Genomic DNA, 24,018 nt, shown 5'->3' on the forward strand with positions numbered 1-24,018 from the left:
CAATTAGGCAGTCTTTATATCCCAAAGCTCACATATTTGCTACATCTGTTCGAGATTTCCAGAATCTAGGTAGCTAGCCTCTCTTTGGGGATATTAAACAGAAGGAAACCTGCAAAACAGACTTTTCTTCTTTTGAAAATGGTAAACATGAGATTTTTTTTAAAAAACAAGCACCCTTCATAAAAGCAGTCATTTTTATAAAATCAATTAAAAGATTGAATATCTATATGCCACCTGTCCTGAGGCGTATATTAAGAACCTTATTCCATGTAACACTTCAACAATGCTGCTTACATCCTTTTTCACTCATGAAGGAAGTAACATTCCTTCTTTAAATACTCTTTCTTTAGAGGTGCTTTCTTAAATGGCCTCACACAACTGCATCATGTTGAAGAAGCCAAAAAGACATTTTATGGCAGTGTGCCAATTTCACCCAAATTCAATAATTTTCTTAATCTTGAATTATACTTTGACCTTGACTTCATACTTCCTCATGCCTAGAGATCATTCCTCTCTTTCTTTATTCATTTAGCTGTATTTCTACCCTACCTTCTACTCAAAAGTTTTTGATAGGTCCTGTACCTCTAGTTCCAGATGAAGGTGAGATTAATTTTATTAGCATTGCAGTCATTATCACAAGTGCAATGTCAGAAGGGAAAGGTCCAGGGAGGATATCCACACCACGACTGCCCAGTTTCCTAGAGAAAAGGGTCACTGGTTAAGGTACTTCAAAATGTGAAAAAAGATTGTACTCTAGCCAAAAGAGAAGATGGAGAAGAAAAAGAGATCTGGAAGATGAGCGTGACAGAGTCAGAGATCAGTGGAAGCTTTCATTCAAGTAAACTTAGTAGGTTCCTTGGAAAAATTGATCAGTTCCTTTATGTAGTATTAGAAGATGGTAAACCAAACAAGATACCCATTAGGTCAAAAACCCTACGAAAAATACAATGATACTGAAAATCTCCATTCCAGCACAAGTACATATGATTTAGAAAGAACATAGACTTTGGAACCCACCACCTGCAATTCCAGAAATTACATACTGAAAACATCACTATTAGCCATCCCATAAGTGTAAGATATTATATTATCAAGTTCCAGAGTTCAGCAGCATGTCTTCCCCTGCACTCAACTAGCCCTTTAAATTTCAGATCTTAATGTGTATTTCCATCTTCACTACTACTTTCCATCCACCAACACCTCATTAAGATATCTATGCTTAGGAATATGAAGAGAAAAGCATTCGTGTGATTTTGGGAGGAGGAGGGGTGGAAGGGGGGAAGCAAATGAAAAGAATAATTTGCCAGGACAAAACATTCTAGCAAAAACTTCCCACCTTTTTCTGAAATAGTCTCATCATCTTGTCATCGACTGCTCTGCTCTTGTCTATCATGAAAATAGGAATAGCCCCACTCTCAGTGAGATCCAGAAGGAATGCACATCTCACTCGCTTTGGAATCAGGAAGTCCAGTTTTGTGAGAGCAAGTATATGTGCGCCAAAGTGTGTGTGTGAAAGAGAGGAAGAGAGAGAGAGAAAGAGAGAGATTGAGACTTACCTTCCTATGAGGGAGAACTCGCCCACGACTCCCAGGCGCCGCATGGCACTCAGGAGGCCTCTGACGGTCATGCCTTCGCAGAAGCAAACCACCACTCTGGCCTTGGGCAGCCGCTCTCGGAGCTTGCGCAGGAGTCGGTCAAAGCTCTTCTCCCCAGCATTGCTGTATATTTTGTCTGAATGGGCGATACAGAGGCCTTCCTGGGCAGCCAGCTCTTTGAAAGCATCCATTCCACTCTCCCCGTAATTCCCTGTCCAGAAACAATCAGCAGATGTTCAAGACAACCTGGCAGCAGCAGCAGTAACAAGCTAGGAAAAGGACTCATTAGTCACAGGGAATGAAGAGGACAGACTTGCCAAATAATTTGTAAATATAACTGGGACTGAAGGAAGATCTGGATGGACTAAAGAGAATAATCAAATGTAATCAAACTATCAACTCTGTGAAAATAATGGAAAACTATATAACTAGGGTGTCCACAGTGAAACAGGTTTTGAGAAATGAGGGACGGCTGCCCTATTTTACAACCATGATTACTAGTGGTTGTTCCAGATTTTAGCAACGTGGGAGAAGTCAGAACATTGGGGTAGGAGGTCAGCCAGCACAATGAGACGTGTTCATCTGAGGGCTTGCTTCAGCTGGCTGCCAGGTTAAGAGCAGACACTCATGGTGATAGCAAGTCCTGCAACATCTCCATGAAGAGTGAGTAAGCAAAGTAAATGGAGCACCTGGCCAGACCAGAATATGCAGACAAAAACCAGCTATAAATCTCAATATCTATAAAAGTTTTAAACCTCAATATCTATAAAAGTTTCATGGACTTTGTTATGAAACTTAATAAGATTTTCCTTTATTTTTTGAAAAAAAAAGAGTTCTCGTTTCCTGTTTCATAAGATTAAATTACCAAATTAATGTTTTTGCCTCTTCAGTTAACCACCTTCAGTGGCTTAATACAGTCCAGTGAAGCCCAAATGGAAGATTTAACACATGACAAAATCCTCAGCTCTATGGATTGTGGTCACACATCATGGCTCAGACAAGAGGCACTGACTGATTATAAGGGGGAAGACTGCAGCTGGTAAGTGAATGGCTCATCTGCCTGCAGAAGAGGGCACGAGGAAGGAAATCAAATGCCACTTGCAATAATAAATGCAGGTTCAGGAATCTACAAGGTACAAAGACATCACCAACAACTCTTTCAGCAAAAGGCACTGAAAAGGCATCATAAGATGGTGTTACAAGGGGAACAACTTTATTGCTAAGGTGCCACCTTTGGACTACAATCACAGAAAAAGATTTTACTCTTTTATCAAAATACATGCAGACTAAAGGAGCAAAAATATTCTATGCATTTGAATAAGAAAATCCTTGTGTTTTAAATCTAGTAAAGGCCTTAGACATACTCTGTGCAAACCCTTCAGGTTACAGCAAGGAAATTGGGCCAAGTGAAGTGGCTCACCAATAGGCATGAAGCTTGTTTGTGTTAGAACTGGAACAGTCTACAAAGTAACTCTAATATAAGAACGACTTGTACTTTTATAAATCTTTATATTTTAAACATTGCATTCATAAATTTTATCTTATTTGTACTCATTATGTTGATGATAGTACTACATACAAATACTATATAAAAAAGGAAGAAAATCACCTCTAGGAAGCTTAAAACCATGTTACTTTCATTTAGTAGCAATGACATGACTAACTCAAATGTAAATATCTAATAGAGATGCTATGGGTTAGGAATCAGAAAAAGCTGCCTAAAGAAAGTACCTGTGGTATGGAAGGTGTGGAGAAAAAGGAATCCTTGTATATTGTTGGCAGGAATGCAAATTGGCACAGCCATTATGGGAAACAATATGAAGTTCTCAAAAATTTTAAAATGGAACTATCATATGATTCAGTAATCCCTGTACTAGGTGTATATCCAAAGGAAATGTAATCAGTATCTCAAATAGCCAAGATACGGAAATAACTTAAACATCCATTGATGGGTGAATGGATAAAGAAAACGTAATAAGTGTTATATTCCATATATATATTATATACATATATATGGAATGGAATACTATACATATATATGGAATGGAATATTATCCATACAATATTATCCATAAAATATGGAATATAAGCCATAAAATGGAATATTTGTTGTAAAAATGAAGGTAAGGCCACCATTTGCAATAACATGGGTAAACCTGGAGAACATTATGCTAAGTGAAATAAGCCAGACATAGAAAAACAAATACTGTATGATATCTGTTATATGTGAAATCTAAAAAAGTCAAGCTCATAGAGCCAGAGAGTAGAACAGTGGTTACTAGAAGTGGGAGAATGGAGAAACTGGGGAGATGTCGGCCAAAGAATGCAAAATCTCAGTTATAAGATGGGTAAGTTCTGGGGATCTAATGTACAGTATGGTGACTATACAGGTAATTATATATATAATATATATATCATATATAATAATCTACAGCTAATAATATATACTATATATCTGAAATTTGCTGAGAGTAGATCTTAAATGTTCTCAGAAAAACAGCAAAAGAGGTAACTATATGAGGTAATGGATGTGTAAATTAACTTAACTCTGGTAATCATTTCACAATGTATACATATATCAAACTACCACATTGCACACCTTAAACATACACTATTTTGTTTGTCAATTATACCTCAAAAATCTGGGAAAAAAAGAAAGTGCTTTTATTATGGATCTTAAAATATAAACAGATTTTCCACAGATAGAAAGAAAACTAGAAGACATGTATTATTTGCCTGACTCCTTGGTCATGATCAAAGGATGCCAGACTTAAAATAAAACACTCAACATGGAACCTATCCTCTGTCTCCCCTCCCCTTTCCATCTGACCACCCAGACCTCCTCTTGCCTTTCCTGGTAGTGAGGAATTTATTTAGATACTTCTCTGTGTAACCCTGGAAGGAGATTTGAATATATAAACAACTGACATAATAAAACTCTTAAAAGTACTATTAAATGTTAACACTCAGGGCTGGTGGTGAGCTGCATATTTTTATTCAATTATCAAATAGATTATCAAGCTCTCAACTTGGAAAAAAATCCCTAGGCTCTGCTCTTTAAAGAGTTGCCCAGAATTATTGGACATTGACTTTGCCTTCAATTTGATGAATATTTGCTATGCCTCTGGCACTGTGCTAAATACCTAGGCACTTCATTGTTTCATTATAACTCCATATAGAAGTTATAACTCTCTGATGGGGATATGGAAGCTCTAAGAGGTTATGTAACTTGCCTAAGATCAAACAGTGGTGAATATAGGATTCAACATCTAACTCAGAAGTTCTTGTTCATAACCACCATTTTATACTGCCTCCTACATGGACTTATAATACACCTATGAAGGCATGACACAAGCACACAAAATACAGCAACAATACTAAGCTGTATATGCTACATGGGAAATGAAAAATACCATAATACTAAATTTCAGAATGAGAGAGCAAGGATGATCAGAGAATAACTCTTGGGAAAAGAAGGAATGAAAATGAGTTCTTGAAGAATGTAAGCAAAGGATTGGCTTTCAGGGTAAATGGAAGTGAATGAGAATCCACAAAAGGTATTTTTAGAGGCAATGACTAGAGAAGTTCCATTGGAGCAGAAGGTTCATGGTTTGTAGAATGCCATTCTGTATAGCAAATCTCTAGTGAAGTATCTGGCATACCACTACAGGATTGCAACATGGAAATGTGCTATATGCTGCTGTGTTGTAACAGATTTTATAACAGACTTTATCACTGTTATGATGTTGCCTAAAACCTAGAGAGCAAGAGAGAGATGTAAGAGTGGCATCTGACAAAGCCCATAAAATATAAAATTGAAATATATTGAAACATATGAGAAAAAGATTTACAGAGGGTAAATCAAGATATTCTATAAAACAAGCTTTTAAACAGAACTTATGGGGAGATTAATGAGAGAAAACATGGGGTTTACAAAGAAATCCCTATAATTGAATAATAAAAGTATTTAAACATAATAGAAGTGGACATTGTACAAGGGCAAAGTTAATAAAGGTACTGAAAATAGAAGTAAAAATTAGAACTATCTCAAGAAAGAAAAGACAATGGCTAAAACTCAATTTTCTAAGCTACATATGATTTTTTGAAGAAGTTACATATGATTATCAGACCATATTAACAGATATTCATTCATAAAAGATTGATTTGTAGTGATTTGGTAGGTAAGTTACACTGAGCAAACAAGCTATGAAATAAAATTGTCTTGCATTTCATAATCACCTGTATGAACTGTCATCATAGCAAAAAGGAGGCACTTAAGGCTAATCTTTATATTGATTGTTTTTTCTTCTACTCTTAAAATGTTGAAGATATATTTAAGAAACAATCTGAACTCCATTTGGTGGCTAAAATAACACTTCATCCATTATGTTGAATGAAGTCCAAATCTTGTTATTGCATCTTCATAAATTATCTTGGTAAAACAACAGCATTCAACATATCTCATCCCTACGTATGTACACCTCAGTTATATGAGGGGACACATTTATACAGGGAAAATAGGTAGATATTTCTTCACTTTCCTTAAAGAAGGAACAGCATTACTTTCAAAGATTCACTAGTCTTATGCTCTAGACTCCCTTAATCTCTGCCTTATTTCATGCTTATATCCCTTTATTGGTATTCTTTGGTAGTCTTAGGCTTCCTGGATGATAATATACCCCTTGCGTTATGGGCCAGTCCCTATCCGAGGTCCTGAAAACTGATCATTCTGCCTCCTGGGACATCTTGGACAAATAAGATAATATCCCATTTTTGAAAGAACTATGTTGATGGAAATTGATTTCACAGCACCTTCTGGAAATCTACTGCCAATATTCAACAATCATCACTATCAAGAAATTCTTCTTTTTGATCTAAATCCTGTACAACAAAATGTAAATTCATATCCTCTTCACTCTCAGTGGAGGCAGGTATCAGTTTCTTTGAATTCTTTCTTTCTTTTTTTTTAAAAAAAGTCTTTCTGGAAGCCACAGTTCAGCTTTCTCTCCTCCCAGGGAAACAACTCCTATTATTTTAACCTTTCCTGGCAACCTTTTAATTTGTTTGGTTCTCCCACTTAATACGTAGAAAGTGTTATGTTTCCCTGCTTCCATCCACACACCTGCAGTCAGCATTATGGGTCTGGTCCGTCAGAGGTGAATGAGTCATCACCTGCCTTAGAAGCACATAAGGGATTTTATATGCAAGGTCAGTGAAGGAACTGCTTGACACAAGGTGATCAGAGAAAACAGAAGAGAATCCTTTTTATCAGAAATTTCACAACCCCACCTTTAATTACCCCAGTTTGGGCAGGTAGAGTTATAGCATCCAAGTGGAAGAAGGAGATTTACCAAAAGGTGACTGTCGTCTCTATGCAATAGGACTGATTAATCTTTGTCCTTTTGCCCCATCATGTTTTCAGGTATGCCTTATAGCTGAGTAAATAAGAGGATGAGCCTTGGAAGAAGATCAACCTGGTTTGAATCCTGGATCCTAGATGAGGAGATAGCCTTAAAGTATTTTCTTTAGGTTTTGTGCAAATGGGGTCATAACATACATCTTAAAGACTTGTCATGATTATTGAAGTATATGTGTTAATGAATGTAAAGTTCCTGGAACAAAGAAAAATTCAGGGGATGGTGCCTACTTTTATTCTACATGTTTTTCTAAAGTTGTAGAATCTAAAATTGGACATAAGGCTTTATCATTGACTCAAGAGCTTTAAATTCCTTTATTTCTGTGTTTCTATTTATAAAACCCAAGCTTGTGACTGTTTCTTTAACTGAAGTGTTCAGCTCTCCATTCATGGTCACCTTGTTCCCAAGTTATTCCTAGATCACTTTTTCTGTCATACTTGCCCAAAGCAATTCCTTCTCCATTTTATTTTTGGACTATTGGTGTTTACACAATGCATTCAGAAGTCTGTGTTTGTCTATTTTGAGTCTCTTGTCACAGTCTTCTTTAAGTTTCAGCCACTGTATCTATTTTAGAGCTTTATGCAATAACCCAGCTTGTTGTTTCTCTAACTCAAGTTCTTTATGATATGGAGAAAGAAGTTAAGAGAAGACAAAATGTAAGTGGTATAAAAATACAAAAGGACATCATCCTTCTTGCAGAAAAGTGGCATTTTCCATTTCAGTTTTCACATGGAGAAAACAGGTTCACAGAAGCAGCCCCTATCATACCTGTCCACTATCCCTGCCTATGTGATACTGAATATACAATCACAACTGGGAAAATTGTATCTAGTAACAAGTTCAGAAAAAGTAACCCCAACACACACACACAATAGTTTCCTTTTTAGATAATACCTAGTGTTGGCAAGAGTTCATGGAAATGAGCACTCATATACTGTTAATGGTAGTAGAAACTGTTCCACCTTTTTGGTGGAAAATTTGTAGTAACAATGTTTTAAATTACATTCATATTTTTTAACTCAGAAATTTAGTTTTCAGAAAATAATTTCATTGTCCATCAAGTTCCAGTTACAAGGAACTCCAGCACAGCACACATTGGAAAATATAACAGAAACCAAAAAAAAAAGAAAAAAAACTATTCTCTACAATAGGAGATGTTTAAATAATTATAATGGAATGGAATAAAGAATATATGCAACCATTTTCTAGGATGATGTAAAGTACTCAACGTAAAAGGAAAGCCATATTGTTAAGTACAAAAAAGTTTAAAATAGTGTGTAAAATATAAAGCCAATTTTTAATATATATGTATATATATATAAAGTTTGAAGAATATGCAAGAAAATATTAACAGTTTTTTCAGAATTATATATAATTATGTTTTTATATTTTATTATCTTTGTTTTGTAATTTAACTAAATAATCATGTATTATGTTGTTAATAAAAATCTTTGAAATAAAAATACATAGGGTATAGTTTTTATCTGACTATCATGCCAAGCATAGCTATTATGGGGTATTCAGGAAACTTTGCCAGAAGGGAAATGAACCTCTCACAAGAACAATGTAACAATTTTTCTTCCTATAAGAAATAAGAAATACCAGTGTTATAGTCACTTAGTGGGGCATGCAAGATCTTAGTTTCCCGACCAGGGACTGAACCTGTAACCCCTGCAGTGGAAGTGTGGATTCTTAACCATTAGACCACCAGGGAATTCCCTATAGTTACTGTTCTTCAACAAAGTTGACCATAAACCATGTGCCATTTCCTGTGAAATAGGCACATACCTATTTGGATTGAGAGAGTCTGTTTAAAATATACAGATTTCCTGTTTGAAATTCCAAAATCTGATATGAGTACCCTTAATTTATTAAAGAAGTAGTTAGTCTCCACTTTTTTTTCTTTAAGAGTCAGTGAGATTTGAACAGCAATAAGACCAGTATGATATACCAAGGTAGTAAATGCTGTTTATTACTTCTTTTTTAAAAAAGTCAATGAGATTTAGTCTGGGAGGTATAAATTTCAATTCTACTGAGTTTCTGCCCTAAGAAAAGATATAAAAGGCTCAGAACACCCTCTCTGATTTAAATTCCCTACAAGGTCTGGGCTGAAGGCCTGGTCATCTCTTCTCCATGATAAGGAAGCACTTCAGGTTGAGGCCAGGATGGTTGGCCCACTGAAGTTTCTCCCTTTGAGTAAAGGGTTAGAAGCAGTGTGAAATATGTCTAAGTATCATTTGGACATTATTTCTAATAGGGAATAAAGGTGAGTAAAATCTGATTAACCAGTTTCTGTGTCTTGGTGTCCTGAATATTCTGTCTCATTGAAGGTAAAAGAAATCAAAATATAACTTGGTTGAGTGAGGGTAAGCAACACTAATGTTACAGATCCCAAAGCAGTGGTATAATGTGAAAATTTATACTGATCTGATTGTTTTACAATTATCTTTGTTTAACTTCACTACAACCTTGTTGCCTCATTTTGCCATAATTTTCTCCATTTATAAAGAAAACTGAGGCCTGAGAAAATAGTAATTTACCCAAAAATTGTCAGAGCCAGAATCTGAACTCAGATGTGTCTGACCCTGAAGCCTATAGCCCTTAATTACTTACCTACAACATCCTTTATGTTTCATACTCTAGCAGTTTTCTATGCATTATCCATTCCCCCATCCTTCCTTAATAAAAAAATACCCCTTTTTGTTTAGGGTGACTGTGCATAGTCAAAAGTACCTACTCTCCCAGATTCTCTTGCAGCTAGAGATGTAGAAGTGACCCAATTCCAGACAATGAGATTTAAGCAGAAGTTGCCAGGTGAGGCTTCTGGGAAATTTTTGAAAAGGTCAGATGCCAGACATGCTTCTTAGGTCTTTTGTCCCTTCTTTCTCTACACCAGTATGTGGACCCAGGCCTAGATGTGCAGCAGCCATGTTGTCACAATGAGGGGTCAACTATGAGGATGAAGCCTTCACACGAAGGCTGGGGGAGCAGAAAACATAACAGCCCAGCTACCCAGTAGGACCACTACACTTCATTCTAGCCCTGCACTGGCCACCCCTGTATGTCTTCTTGAATGAGAATGGTGAAACTCAATCTGTAAAGCCACAATTAGAATGGTTTTCTGCTACTTGCAGATGAACACATTCTTGATCCTCTATATGATATTTCACTATAAGAATTCCAGGGCCTCCCTGGTGGCGCAAGTGGTTGAGAGTCCGCCTGCCGATGCAGGGGATACGGGTTCGTGCCCCGGTCTGGGAGGATCCCATATGCCGCGGAGCGGCTGGGCCCGTGAGCCATGGCCGCTGAGCCTGTGCGTCCGGAGCCTGTGCTCCGCAACGGGGGAGGCCACAACAGTGAGAGGCCCGCATACCGCAAAAAAAAAAAAAAAAAGAATTCCAGGATGAGAGCAAAAATTCTTGCCTATCTCTAACCAGGTGTGACCTTGAGTTGTTTGTCATTGTCTTCTTTTCCTCATGCTCAAAGTATGGTGTTCATACTAGATCTTTAAGCTTCCTTACAACATAAGCATTTGGTGATTCTAGAACAATATGAATCAGCACTCTTTCATAATCTAGAGCTTCATGTCAAAACATATTCCATATTCTCAGTACCCAGAGTAAGCACCTGCTTAGCAAAATTTTTTTCAACAGCTTTATCCTTCCCCAATCTGATTCTTTCACAAGTACATTACTGTAGGAGAGGAGAAAGCATTTGTTGAATAACCATTTAAAATGTATCTTGCCTGTAGGTTTATTTTTTGCCAGTACTCACTTTTAGGTATACAGTCACTAAAAAGCAGGGAACGAGACACAGCCCTGCAGAAACAACCATCATACTAGAAAACAAGGCTGCTTACAGAACAAGCTCATTAGGTGAACCCGAAGTAATAGAGAGACATACTGTCCAGCATCAGTGGACTGACATTCAGCAGGAGTCAGCTGTTCCCTTACCCCTCCATGTAGCTACTTTTAGCCACCTTTTGCTCAGTGGAATTAACCCAACCCCATTACTAAGCCCTTGGTCTCCTCCTATTTAACCCCACTTTTGTATCTTTACATCATCAGTAAAATTTTCCATTGAACCAAGTCAAAATAGGTTTTACCTTGGGTCAAAAGGAAATTAGCCTATGAAGGAAAAATTGTCTTTAATTCAAAGGACGTGAGAGCCTCGTGCAGGAAATGTAGTGAATTAAAAGGCCCTTGGATCTGTGCCTATGAAACCTAACCAGTTCTGCCTCGGTCTAACTATGACCATGTGCAAATACCTGGAGTACCCTGGGTTCCAGTTTCTTTATCTATAAAGCGAAGGGGTGGCACTGGATAGTATCTGAGGGCTCTTATTATCAGGCTGTAAGGCTAGCCCCAGTTTTCTGTACCATGGTGGGAAAGGCTCATTCCATACCACTTTGCATTCTAGCGCCTTAGTTTGACATGTGTTTCACCTGGACTGAGGCTATACAGAGGACTTTTCCAGTGGCTTTGCCAATGCTCTTGAAGTAATATCATTTGTTTATAGGAGAGGTAGCATTGCAGAATGGTAAAAAGCAGGTACTCTGGAACCAGAGGGCCCTGGGCTCAAATTCTTACTCCCCAACCTATTAGCCATGGGACTTTTGTTAAGTCAGTTAACCTCACCATGCTTTGGTTCATCTGTACAATGAAAATAATAATGGAAAGCACCTCTTAGAGTTGTTGTAAGAATTAAATGATTTAATAAATATAAATCTTAGCATATGAGAGTTTGCTATTTATTTAGCTAACATTTCTTGAGCTCTGTGTGCTAGGCACCAGAAGAAGCCATTTACAACCATTATATCCTTGTGTCCTCAGAAACCCACAACAGGGCATTTCCACATTATAAAACTGAGGTTTGGAAAGTTTGCTTATGTTCCCTCACACAGTAAATGAGAGAGAAGGAAACTCAGGCCCAGCAATTAGAGTCCAGAGCCCATAGTCCTATTTGACATGCTGTAGGGGCACCAGATGTGTGAATATGAGCCTGTAGGGATCAGTCAGCTGGTCAGGGAAACTTCAAGGAAGGGTGACAGGCTGCGTCTATGTGTGATGGTGAGCAAGGCAGAATCACTGACAGGCCAACTAAGAACATAACCAAGTAAATGTCACAGGGCATTTTATCTGCTCTTCAGGCCAGGAGGTTTGGAATAAGGTTTACAAACAATGCTGTTAAAAGTGTAAGCAAAGCACTTGGGCCGCTGTAGCTCAGGATTCCTCCTACACTGATACCTGAAATTCTACCATTTGTAACACGTGACTTCTCTTTCTCCTAAAAAGAAAAATCCTCCTGGGAAAGATAACCCATTAAAACCCTGACATCCTAATTTGATTTGGTTTAGCAGATCTTTCTGAAAGCAGTGGGCAACTGGAGGCATCAAGATGCCATGGATATGAGGGGTTGTAAAGCAGAGCAGTGCACAGAAGGCAGAGTGTGTCAATTCCACAATACACTAGGTCCTGGGTTCTTTCCCACCGTTATCCTTGGACCATTTACAAACACCCTCTAGTGGTGAATAATTCCTTATGTCTATAATTTAATATCTTTACAGTACATTTTGACAAGAGGACCACCAAGAATGAACTGGATGAACACGGAAGATGGGAACATTTAATGACAAAGTTAGGGTTAAATATTATATATAAATAAAATATAAAGGAAGAGTTCATAAAGAACCTGAGTGGAAATCATCCACTGTAATTTCCCTTCATCTATATGTGGTATACATTTCCTTATCCCTATTTATTAATACAATATATAATTCAATTATTAGTTTAAAAAAATAAGAATGTGCAAGGTCCCGTTTCCCATTTTGGTATTAAATCATCATTTGTTTTCATCCATAAAAACTAAGAAAAGAGACATTATTTCTGAGAAACCCAATATTTGGAATCAAGTGTTTTAGATAACCTTCAGCTATGACATTGCAGTGCAGAGTGAATCCATTGTAGGATTAGATTTCCTCTGGGCTTTCTTCCAATTCCAAGAGTTTTAAGTTGATGAACCACACAGGTATTGTTGATTTAGCTCTTCCAATGACACTCTGCAAGCTCTATGGCTGCCAAATCACAGCTCTCCAATATCTGATTCATTATAGAGAAATGAGAGCAGAAATGTAGAAACTCAAATAAGCAGTTCTCTAGTCTCCAGTTTTCTCACCATCACCAGGGGACACAGAAAAACAAGTATTACATCCTGTGAATGAACATGATCATTTTGTTGTTCAATATCTTCCAGCACTTATGTGTGTGCCGGGCAAAGCAAGGCCCTCAGGGGCAAACAAATGAATGGAAGACAGTCCATGTGCTAGATAAACCTAGGCTTTTGGAAGAGTTGTACATGCAAAGGGATGGTTACAGATGGTACTGTAGTGCAGGCCAGAGGAGAGAGCATCTACAGGATCAGAAAGTAAGGGTATTAAAACAATATCTTATTCATTTGTCTGTTCCCTGGACCCACTTGAATATAGGAGTAACTAGAGGTCTTTAAAGTTTAAAAAAAAAGTAAGAGGAATAACTAAACAATAAAATGTATGACAATTCCAAATACACACATGTACATACACAGACACACACATGCATATATATATATGTGCGTGTGTATGATACATTAAAAAGCTGTCATTAATGGAAATTAATTTAGATATATTTCTTGTGTCCATTAAAATGAAACCATTTTATTTCCTTACTCTTGCTCATGAATAATCTATCAGTTCTGTAATGTATGTTGAACTTATCCATTACCCTTACTTTAATCCAAGCCTTCACTGTCTCTTTCTCCTTATCACCTTTGTGGTCTCCCTAGGTCCACTTTTATTCCTCTTCAATCTACTCCAAACCTGGAAATCACAGTTATTTTAAATATAATGGGATCCATTTATTTACTGGTTCAGATATCTTTAGTGGTTTCCCCCCAACCCTTAGGATTTAATCCAAAAGTCTTTCATGGCCTGAAAGGTCTCACATGACCCCCAGCTTCCCTGCCAGGCTGGCCTCGCTTCTTGTCACTTTGCCAGTTCACTTTTGCAGCCACAGCGGACTGCTTTTCATTTTCAAATGTGTAAAGCTCTTTCCTTGCTCAGAGGCTCCACTCATTTGCTTCCCTCTGCCTTTGCCAGACTTACTTCTATTAATCATTCAGGCTTCAGCCCCTCAGTTCTATCTCTTACTCATAGAGGTTTTCCCCAACCACCCTAGAGAAAGTGGCCTTACCTTGGCTCCCTCATCACAATGACAATAAACTCCATTTATTCCCTTCATAGCACTTATGGTGAGATATGGATAAATGTGTAATCATGTAGTTACTAGTGTGGTTATTTGCTTTATATCTGTATACTCCATTAGTGTGTGTACCTGGTGAAAGTAAGGGCTGTGTCTGTACCACCTTTGTCCAGCACAGTGCCTGTTTCAACTCAATAACTCTTGTTGGATGACTCATGAGTAACTGTTGACCAATTCAAGCAGTAAATACATGATTAGTCTGCCTGATAAATTCTTTGTCCCACTGGTATGTGATTATGTTGGATTTAAAGTACAAGAGGAATTTGGGAGGCATGTATTACTGCCCCTTTACAGCCTGTGACAGTAGGTTCTTAAGTGACAGTGTGTACTTTCTACATTTCATTTAAAAGTTACATATATATGTAATTTTAATGAAATAAATATATAAGTATTATATATTTATTTGTATAATAGTATATATTATACATAACATTATATTATATAAAATATTGTAATTATTATATTATATAAAACACTATATATATATAATATATTAGAACTTAGGGAACATTAGACGTTATCTAGTCTATGTCCTTCATTTTACAAGTGAGGTCCAAAAAAGTGAATAAACCTACCCAAAATCACAAAGAAAGTTAGTGCTGGTATCTTATCAAAACCCAGGGCTCCTAATTTTGGGGACACCACCCCTTTTACCACCACCCCTTCTACCACATAAAATAGAATTCTAGGTTGTTATTGAGAATTATACAGACAAAAAAAGAAATATAAGTGAGAGAAAATCAGTCCTGAAATCTACTTTAATACTATCACATTCTGGGACAGTGGAGACAAATTCATTCATGAAATGTGTGCCGTCCTCTCAGTCCCCAAGTCTTAATTGATTAAATAGGCACTTAAAGGAGTAGGTAGTGTTTAACTTTTCTAACATCAGAAACATGTAATGTTCTAGTAGAATCATTATGGAGCTAACTTTCTTCCAGAGGTGAACAGCAGGTCTGGGAGAAACAGGGCTAACTAGGCTCTTCCAATTTACTATCATGAGGTTGGATAGAAAAGTGGCAAGAACTTTCATCTGAGGTCATCAGTCATTCTAGGAGTGCTAATTCCACTATAAGAAGAATTATTTAACAAAGAAAGATGAAGATCTATGATGATGATAAATTTCTGTGCATGAAATTTCCCTCTGATAATTAGAATGAACTTTAGAGAGGATCAGCCCAACAAATGCATCACTCTGCACAACATCACAGCCTGAGCTCAGGTAAAACCCCTTGCTTCCTAATATTGAAAGTCTCAGAAATTAGTTGCCTCCTTTCTTAGGGTGTTCTTGTTGCAACTAATGATGTTTTAATCAGAAACTAAGAATCTTTGGAGTTTTACCTTCTGGAAATACCAAATAAATTTATTATTAATAAAATAGAGTAAAACATGAGTTCACTAAAGGAGGAAATAGCTCATCACAAAGTTTTCTTTAAATCTTAGCATCGTATTAGGCTTTCCATACCATGAAACTTTAAAGAATAATATTAAAACTTAAAAAACAGAGAGCCAAACTATGTAGTTACCTAATGCTCAACTATTCAACATTTACTTTCCCTTGGCTGTCTGACACCCTCCAAGTGTTATTCTTAAGAAATTTTATTATTTACTTTTATTGTTATTTATTTACATTTAATACATAAAAGTTATAACTCATTTATAAGGCATTGACTGATACAATGCCTTATAAAGCTATTTTCTTTTTTCTCAGGAAGGAAGGAAGGAAGGAGGGAAGGAGGGAGGGAGTGGGAGGAAAAACTAAACCCTAGAACCTCAGGAAACAACACTGGGGATAAAATTAAACATTTTTTAACCAATTCTCAAAATCTTGAGCCATAACAGTGCAATTTGAAGCTATATTGTGGTAAAGTTTTCCATGATTTCTAATTACACTAATCATCTTAACTATATACTGAAGCAACATCAGGCTTGAGTATTGACAACTGCCATTTCTCTTCCTATAATTACCTTGCTAAACCCAACGTATCTGACATCTTATAGTCTGACCAATAGAAATGTCTAGCTTGCCAAATGAATGCCTGTGTTCTGAGTGATTTTTTTTTTGTTCTGGATAGAAACAAAAAAAAAAATAAAACTCCTGACATCTTTTCCTCTAGCCTGAGGGATCTGGGCTCTGGCCAAATCATGATTTGAGATGAAAATCCAAATTCCCCAGGAAGCTAGAAAGCCCCACCCACACAGAAATCAAGCTGGGCTCTTTCTGTTGCAGGAGAAGACTCTGTGATACTGAGATCCTCATATCGGCCACACAGGACAGTATTGAGCTAGAGTTTGCGACCTGTAACAACATGAAACTGCCATCAAAACTTGACCTTGTCTCAAACAGGGATACAGTGGCCTAGCTTAAGTAAGAACTGAGTTTGTGATTCATCTCAAGGTAAACCAGAGGCCACAAATCCTTGCCATCTTCCCAAGTTATTCTGTGTTCAGCGAACTACAGAAATGCCTCCAAGGGAGGTTCTGGCTTTGTCCTACCCATAAACTATTCTCAGTAGCCTTCATGTAGGACAGATGCAGAGTAGTGTTTCACAGAATAATTGAAATTGATTTCCTGCCACAAACACACTCACATACACACACACACACAGGGGCATTCTTTGTCTTGTTTAATGAAACAAGTACACTTTAAGAAGAAAGGTATATATCCCTGCTAACTTAATATCTCTGCTAACTTATCTTAAATCTCTGCTAGTTTGAAATAAGTCACTATTTCTGGAGGCTGCTTCCTATGCAATGCAAGCTCTAGGAACATGGGGAGTGTTATATTCTGTTTTCCTTCCTGTACTACCCACATATTGCCATTTTACTAAATATTAATAGATAGCAAAATAATATAATGAAAATACCCAAATATTTAACCTCCAAAATAAAATAAAAAGTCACCCCAAGTCTGTCATTCTTTAGGATTGTATAAACTGTAAAAAATGTTACATTTTTGAGAACATCAGAGGAAAAAATACTCTACATCAGTATTTATTCTCGGAAGTCACTAAGTTTCTAAAGGCCACAACTGAAGACTTTATGAATACATTAAGGAGTTGGACCATATAATACATAAGACTTCTCATAGTTTTAACATCCTCTGACTCCACAATGAAAATACAGGGCATGGCCAAAGATGTTGGGTGAGGGAATGAAATGATCAGAGAGTATAAAAGAAAAGAAAACTCTCAGAAGCTTTACCTTCTGGAAACATCAAATAACTCCATTATTAATAGTTTTTATTAAAGTAATTTTGCAACCTATGCAGACACACATTCACTGTACTAAATCTGAAATATTAATATTTCTGAAAATTTCCCAAAGTTTTTCCTCAAAAAGACCTAAATTTGCATAGCAAATTCATAATTCACAAAGCTCTATCACGTATGTGACCTTGTTTAATCCTGAAAACAGTTCTGCTCTAAGGACCTGGGTTCCAATATTGACTCCACTCCTCATCAGCTGAATTCTTGGTGATCTTAGACTCAACTGTGCCTCATTTTCCTCATCTGTAAAATAGAGGCAGTAACATTACCTACCTAAGAGTGTTATGGTGAGAAATTAAATGGCGTAATATATGTATGTCAATCACTTAGCCCTTGGTGCACATTAAGCGTTCAATAAAAATGTGTTATTATTATCCTCGTGGAAGACTGTATTTTCCAAAGATGGTGACACCAATATATCCCATCCATGTGTTCTTACAATGTGACATTGTCACTTCTGCATTGATAAATGGAGTCTGTGTTCCCTCTCCTGAAGTCAACCTGCATGACCTCTGAATCTAAGTCATGTATGTGATAGAGCTTTACCCAGCCATCTGGGGATACTTGCCCTTGGAAACCAGCTACCACACCATGAGAGAGCCAAGCAGCCACATGGAGAGGGAGTGTGTAAGTACTCCAGCCACAGCCCGAGGTCCCAGCACACAGCCAGCATCAACCGACAGACAGTTGAGTGAGTGAGATTACAGATCATTCCAGCCCCCCAGCCTTTGAGCCACTCCAGCTGATGCCAAGTAGAGCAGAGACAAGCTGTCCCCAGTGAGCCCCACCCAATTGCAGATTCATGAACTAAAGTAATTTTATTATTTTAAGCCACTAAATTTTAGGAAACTGAATTTTGCCTAAGATTACACAGATATTAAGAGGTAGCAAGTGAACTCAGAGGCAGATTTTCCAATTCCAAATCACATTGTCTTTTCACAATTTCAAATTCAGAAAGTTGTCCTAAGCAAGAACGTCATGAGTATATGCCTGGCTCATTGTCACATTGTAAGCTGACCTCATCCCATCTCTGATCATTTGAACCCAGGTGTCCTTCCACCCACCACATCTAAGAAGCAAACACCACCATGGGCAACGGCACCTATATCCACCTTGTTCTGCCTTTCCCATTATTTTCTTGGCTCCTGAGTTAGGAATTTCTGTTTCTGCTCTGACCTTCTCCTTATCTGGCTACCAGCTTAGACTGCCTTTCCTGACTTCTGAACCTGGACTAACCATGCAACAATAATATTCCACCTATTAGGCTATCACCTGAAGTTTCAGGTACGTACAAGCCCCTCTGTTAGTACTGGCCTGCTGAACCTTTAATATATCCCTAAACTCTCCCCACCATCTCTTTCCATGGAATTAAGTAACTATAAATCCACACTTAGTAACATAATGTTGTAAAATGTAACTATGCTTCTCAAATGAAAACTAATGTTAACTTCTGAGCCAAGGAAATTTTAATATGAAGCTTTATTTTTTAATTTTTTTTCAAAGAATCAGATTTTAGTTTTATTGTTTTTTTGTCTGTTTGTTTGTTTTTAACATCTTTATTTTACAATGGTGTGTTAGTTTCTGCCTTATAACAAAGTGAATCAGCTATACATATACATACATTCCCATATCTCTTCCCTCTTGCATCTCCCTCCCTCGCACCCTCCTTATCCCACCCCTCTAGATGGTCACAAAGCACCTAGCTGCTCTCCCTGTGCTGTGCAGTTTCCTCCCACTAGGTATCTGTTTTACGTTTGGTAGTGTATATATGTCCTTTAAGCTTCAGGGCTGCTCACTTACATAGGCTCCTTCCAAGACTCTGGGAGGGGCTGTAACAATGTACTTATGGACTTTTTTCAATTAAATTTGCTAAGTACAATATATTTTCAACAACCTTGAATCTTCCCTTACTCCTGAGAGTGGCTTAGTCAAAATGGAGTGCACACCAGAGCTGTTAACTTCTATTTCTACATAGGAGTGGTTTTTGCATTAACTTAAAATCTTAAAACACTTTGAAAACAGCAAAGTTAAAACAGCTTATTCATAGTAAGTTTAGAACTTTCTTCAATAGTAAAGTTTATTGGAGCTTCTCAAATTAAGGAATAAAATCAGGATTTCAGTAACCAAACACACAGGGGAATCTTTCCCTTACCCCCCAATAATTACAAATTCAAGTGATATGCTACAACTAATGATATATTTAAAACATGCCAGTATTTGAAAACTCTTCGGTAATAGATCAGTTTGAGTTGAGATCATTGTTTAGTTTCAGAGACTATTTTGATGCTTTGCTTCAGTCATTTTAGAAAATGAGCTTGTCTTCAATTTAAACTGATAAAATTGATAATTTTTAAAGGTTAAACTATATACACAGTATGTTTTAAAATATGTGTATATTTGTGTACAAACATCTATATGCCAAAAAGATATAGTAAAGCAATATATCAAAAAGTTAACAGTAAATATCTCTTGGTGGTGAGATTATGGTTGATTTTTCTTTCCTTTATTTTAGAAATGTTTTGTAGTAACTGTGGACTATGCTTATAATCAGAAATAAAAGATAAAAATTCATTGTCAAGAATCCCTTTTTTTTCAAGTGTTGGTCCAAATAAAATCATATTTGCATTTAGTTCAGGCTTCATTAATTCAGTTTTTTCACAATTTGGGTCAACTTTTGGTCCCTCTGTTATAAGGAGCCTCCCTAAGGATCTACATAAAAATATTAAGTAGAGGGCTTCCCTGGTGGCACAGTGTTTGAGAGTCCACCTGCCGATGCAGGGGACAAGGGTCCGGGAAGATCCCACATGCCGCGGAGCGGCTGGGCCCATGAGCCATGGCCGCTGAGCCTGTGCATCCGGAGCCTGTGCGTCCGGAGCCTGTGCTCTGTAATGGGAGAGGCCACAACAGTGGGAGGCCCGCATACCGCAAAAAAAAAAAATTAAGTAGAAACTTTTTGAAAGTGAAAATTATTTTTCTCTCATTTATGGCTGTAAGTAGAAATGGGTAGGAATATGTCACTTTAAATTTTTTTTAAAAGCAGATTAAAAACAAAAGTGATTATAAAACAATCTGAAGTTTAAGAAGCTAAGACAAATACTCTCATCAGTTGAATTAAATCACGAATTCATTTTCACTTAATGTTTTGACTTCCATTGCTTTTAAACATTTTCAAAATAGGGTGCTTCCTTCAAGAACTAGGTGATAAAATGAAGGAGTAATTCAACACTAATTAGGAGTCTGAATAAGTGAAATGGAAAAAATCTGGGAACATATGCAAGTATGATAAGCATTTGCATAAAAAGCAACTCAGAATAAGAAAAGAGGGAAAAAAATAGAAGAGCTTAGTGGCTTAAAGAAGCTATTAAAGGTGATGAAGACAAAATTATTATCTTAGCCTCAGATATACTTAGAATATTGACCTAAACTCCCAATTTATAAATTACACCTTCAGTCTAAGAATAAAGTGATGACAGCTAGAAAGAAAAAAAATAGTGAGAGGAGAGGAAGAGGAAAGAAGGAAGGAGAGAAGGAAGGAAGAAAGGAAGGGGAAGGGAAGGGAAGGGAGGGAAGGGAAGGGAGAAGAGGGGGAAATTATCCTTATAATCTAAGTATCAGCTATACTACAACGAAGGGTTTGCAAATGGCCAAAAATAGCCAGAACATAGAGAAAATATAGTCTCATATAATAACTGAACTAAGATACAGACAGTATTCTCTGTGCATATTTAATTGCCCCAACTGAAATAATATCAGTTAAAAATAAAGTGAAATTAACTTTTCAGAGATGGGAATGGTAAAGATATATTTTTATCTAATTCTAGACTCTATGAATTTGCAAGTGGCAGTTACCAAAGGTAAGTTAGAGAAGAAATATAAAATGTAGTCTGGATCATTCTTAAAGCTCAAAGCTATTTGAAGTGACTGTAAATTACACCAAGTTAAAATATTTTAAAGAATTCTTTTGTCAATTAAATGATGTCATTAGCATTAGATAATTAAAGTAAGTTTACTCACACCATTCATAGATAATTTTCTCTTTTTGTTTAAATGATGAACTGGAATTTTTAAAATTTCCTTATTTTGAGAATCCTAAGCAATTTTTCTTTCCCCAGAGCTCTGCAGCCATTAATGCAAACTGAAGAAATACATTGGACTAGATTCTCTAAATTATAAATGACCACAGATGACTAGTTTAAAAGATAAGGTGCTTTTTAAAATTAGGAGGGGACCAAAATGCCCTCAGTTTCATCCCTATTCATGAATATTATCATTGAACCATTGTTGATTTTTTAAAAGAAATATTTAGTATAGTATGACGAATCCTTATGCCACAGAAATAAGCATAGCTGATACTTAAAACATGGAAATAATTGTTGCCAACATATGATATAGAAATAAATGTAGATAAATATATACACATTTACTAATGTATTATAGTAATCACTGTCTCAAAAGGGATACGCAAAATTGTCAATAAAATAATATATCTGGAGAAGTTAAATATTTAGTTGATTTAGAGACAATCTCTTCCAAAATCAATACAAACATTTAAGGTCTTCTTTGAAATCTATAATAAGGAAAGTATTATGTTTATCAGTAGTCTTGAACCAAATTACAACGTCATAAAACTTAGTATTTTAAGTTATGCTATGAAGTCTCCAGTGTTCTATATTTAAATCTATTTGTCCTTTTAAAAAAATACAGCTTTGGAAAGCATCATGTTGATTCAAATCACTTACTATTTCAAATTCCTCAGGTATTTTTTAATCTGTAAAATAGGAAAATAACATTGAATTTCTATAAAGAAATAGAAAAATGTGTACAAATCATGTGGTATAGTACCTGGCACTTAATATTTCTGAAACAGTCAAAGCTTAAACTGAAAGAAAAATTATGAGTTTTGTAACATAGACTATGCTGATTCCTGAAAATTTTCTGAAAAATTTCAGAAGAAATTTTTTGCTATTATTAAAAACTGTTTTTCTGCTTTATGATGGATATCTGAGCATATGTATTAATCTTTCTTACTTCCCATAATGTCACTGAAATAACAGAAGAGATATAAAAATAAGAATGAATCCATGGTAGCACTAGGAACCTGGGAAGGGTGCCAGCAGCAGACCAGAATAGTGGGGAATTTCTAGAAGATATAGGCAGACGGGATCAGATTGATAGTAAAATCTGATAGAGCTGAACCTGTAGCACTGAAAATGCAGAAGAGAACAGTACTAAAGAAGTGTGTTCTTTCTTTTCAGAATCCAAGAAGAACACCAAGATCAAAGACAGCAGGGACTGGAAGCACAACTGGGTAGTAGAACGGTGAGCTCCAGTTGGATGGAAAGCTGAACTGCTGATTGTATCATGACCCTCTGACTAAAGCCTCAAGAAAAGCTCTTTAAATAAAATAAAGGATCTGCCATAAGAAACTTCCAGAAGTTATTGGAGAAAAGAAGAGTATCTCAGTGGTACTCCAGGTAACTTCTGGTTCCCTTAATAGATGTATGGCAGCCCATACATCTATTAAACAAACTTTCTGGGTAATCTAGCAGAAATATCTTTCTGGTCACAACCATGTACCCTGTCTCTACACAAAACTCCTCCATAAATTCATTCAAAGAAGAAAGTATTCACTAAATTTAAATTCACTCAGGGAAGGAATTATTTTACTCACTTTTGTAGGGGAAACCATCTCTAGCTATCATTACTTACCAACCTCAGCCCTCAATTATAAATACGAATACCACAGAAAAGCCAACAGTGTCAAAACAGGTATATAACAACCAAGGAACTAATATCTGAGGAAAAAAAAGCTCATATAAGAAATAGCAGATATCTATAAAGTAAATAGAATTCTTAGAGATTTGAAAAGATGTTACATACACAAAAAAATAATTAATCTATCAATACTATAGAAAAGAAGCAATTGGATATGTTTATGACTTGATGGTGGTGATGGTTTCACAGATATACACTTAACACCACACTCATCAAGTTGTATACATTAAATATGCATAGCTTTTTGTATATCAATCATACCTCAGTAAAGTGTTTTTTAATGAAAACTAAGATTATATAAATGAAAAATTCAAATAAAATATCAGAATGATATAGGCCTAAAGCTGAAATAGTGAAATAAAAGATTCTGCTGAGAAAATCTCCAGTATTCAATGCAACAGGACAAAGAGATGAGAATTATAAGAGAAAGACAGGCAGAGAATAAATCCAGGAGACCTAACATCTACCTAATAAGAAGAAGTAAGAAGTAGAAAATAATAAAAGAAAATTTACTAGAGCTGATGAAGTACTAGCATCTTCAGATAGCAGGGCTTGATGAATTTTTTACAGAAATGTTGTGGTGTGGATGAAGTAAGTTGTGAAGTATAATCTAGATACCACCTAAAAAAATTGCAAGTGCCAAAATAAGGAGGAAAGCCTGATATCT

The 24,018-nt window shown here is 36.4% G+C and overlaps 1 protein-coding gene across 3 annotated transcripts in view; it reads right to left on the bottom strand.

Moving 5' to 3' along the window:
- GRM1 (glutamate metabotropic receptor 1) overlaps nt 1-24,018 on the bottom strand; it is a 358,927-nt gene that overhangs the window by 248,048 nt on the left and 86,861 nt on the right. For all 3 annotated transcript variants that reach the window (XM_060114929.1, XM_060114927.1, XM_060114930.1), the window contains exon 2: nt 1,557-1,806. In XM_060114929.1, coding sequence (XP_059970912.1) covers nt 1,557-1,806 — 250 coding nt within the window. The remainder of the gene's footprint in view (nt 1-1,556; nt 1,807-24,018) is intronic.

The sequence above is a fragment of the Mesoplodon densirostris genome, chromosome 12 (assembly GCF_025265405.1).
Source record: "Mesoplodon densirostris isolate mMesDen1 chromosome 12, mMesDen1 primary haplotype, whole genome shotgun sequence".
Lineage (NCBI taxonomy): Eukaryota > Metazoa > Chordata > Mammalia > Artiodactyla > Ziphiidae > Mesoplodon > Mesoplodon densirostris.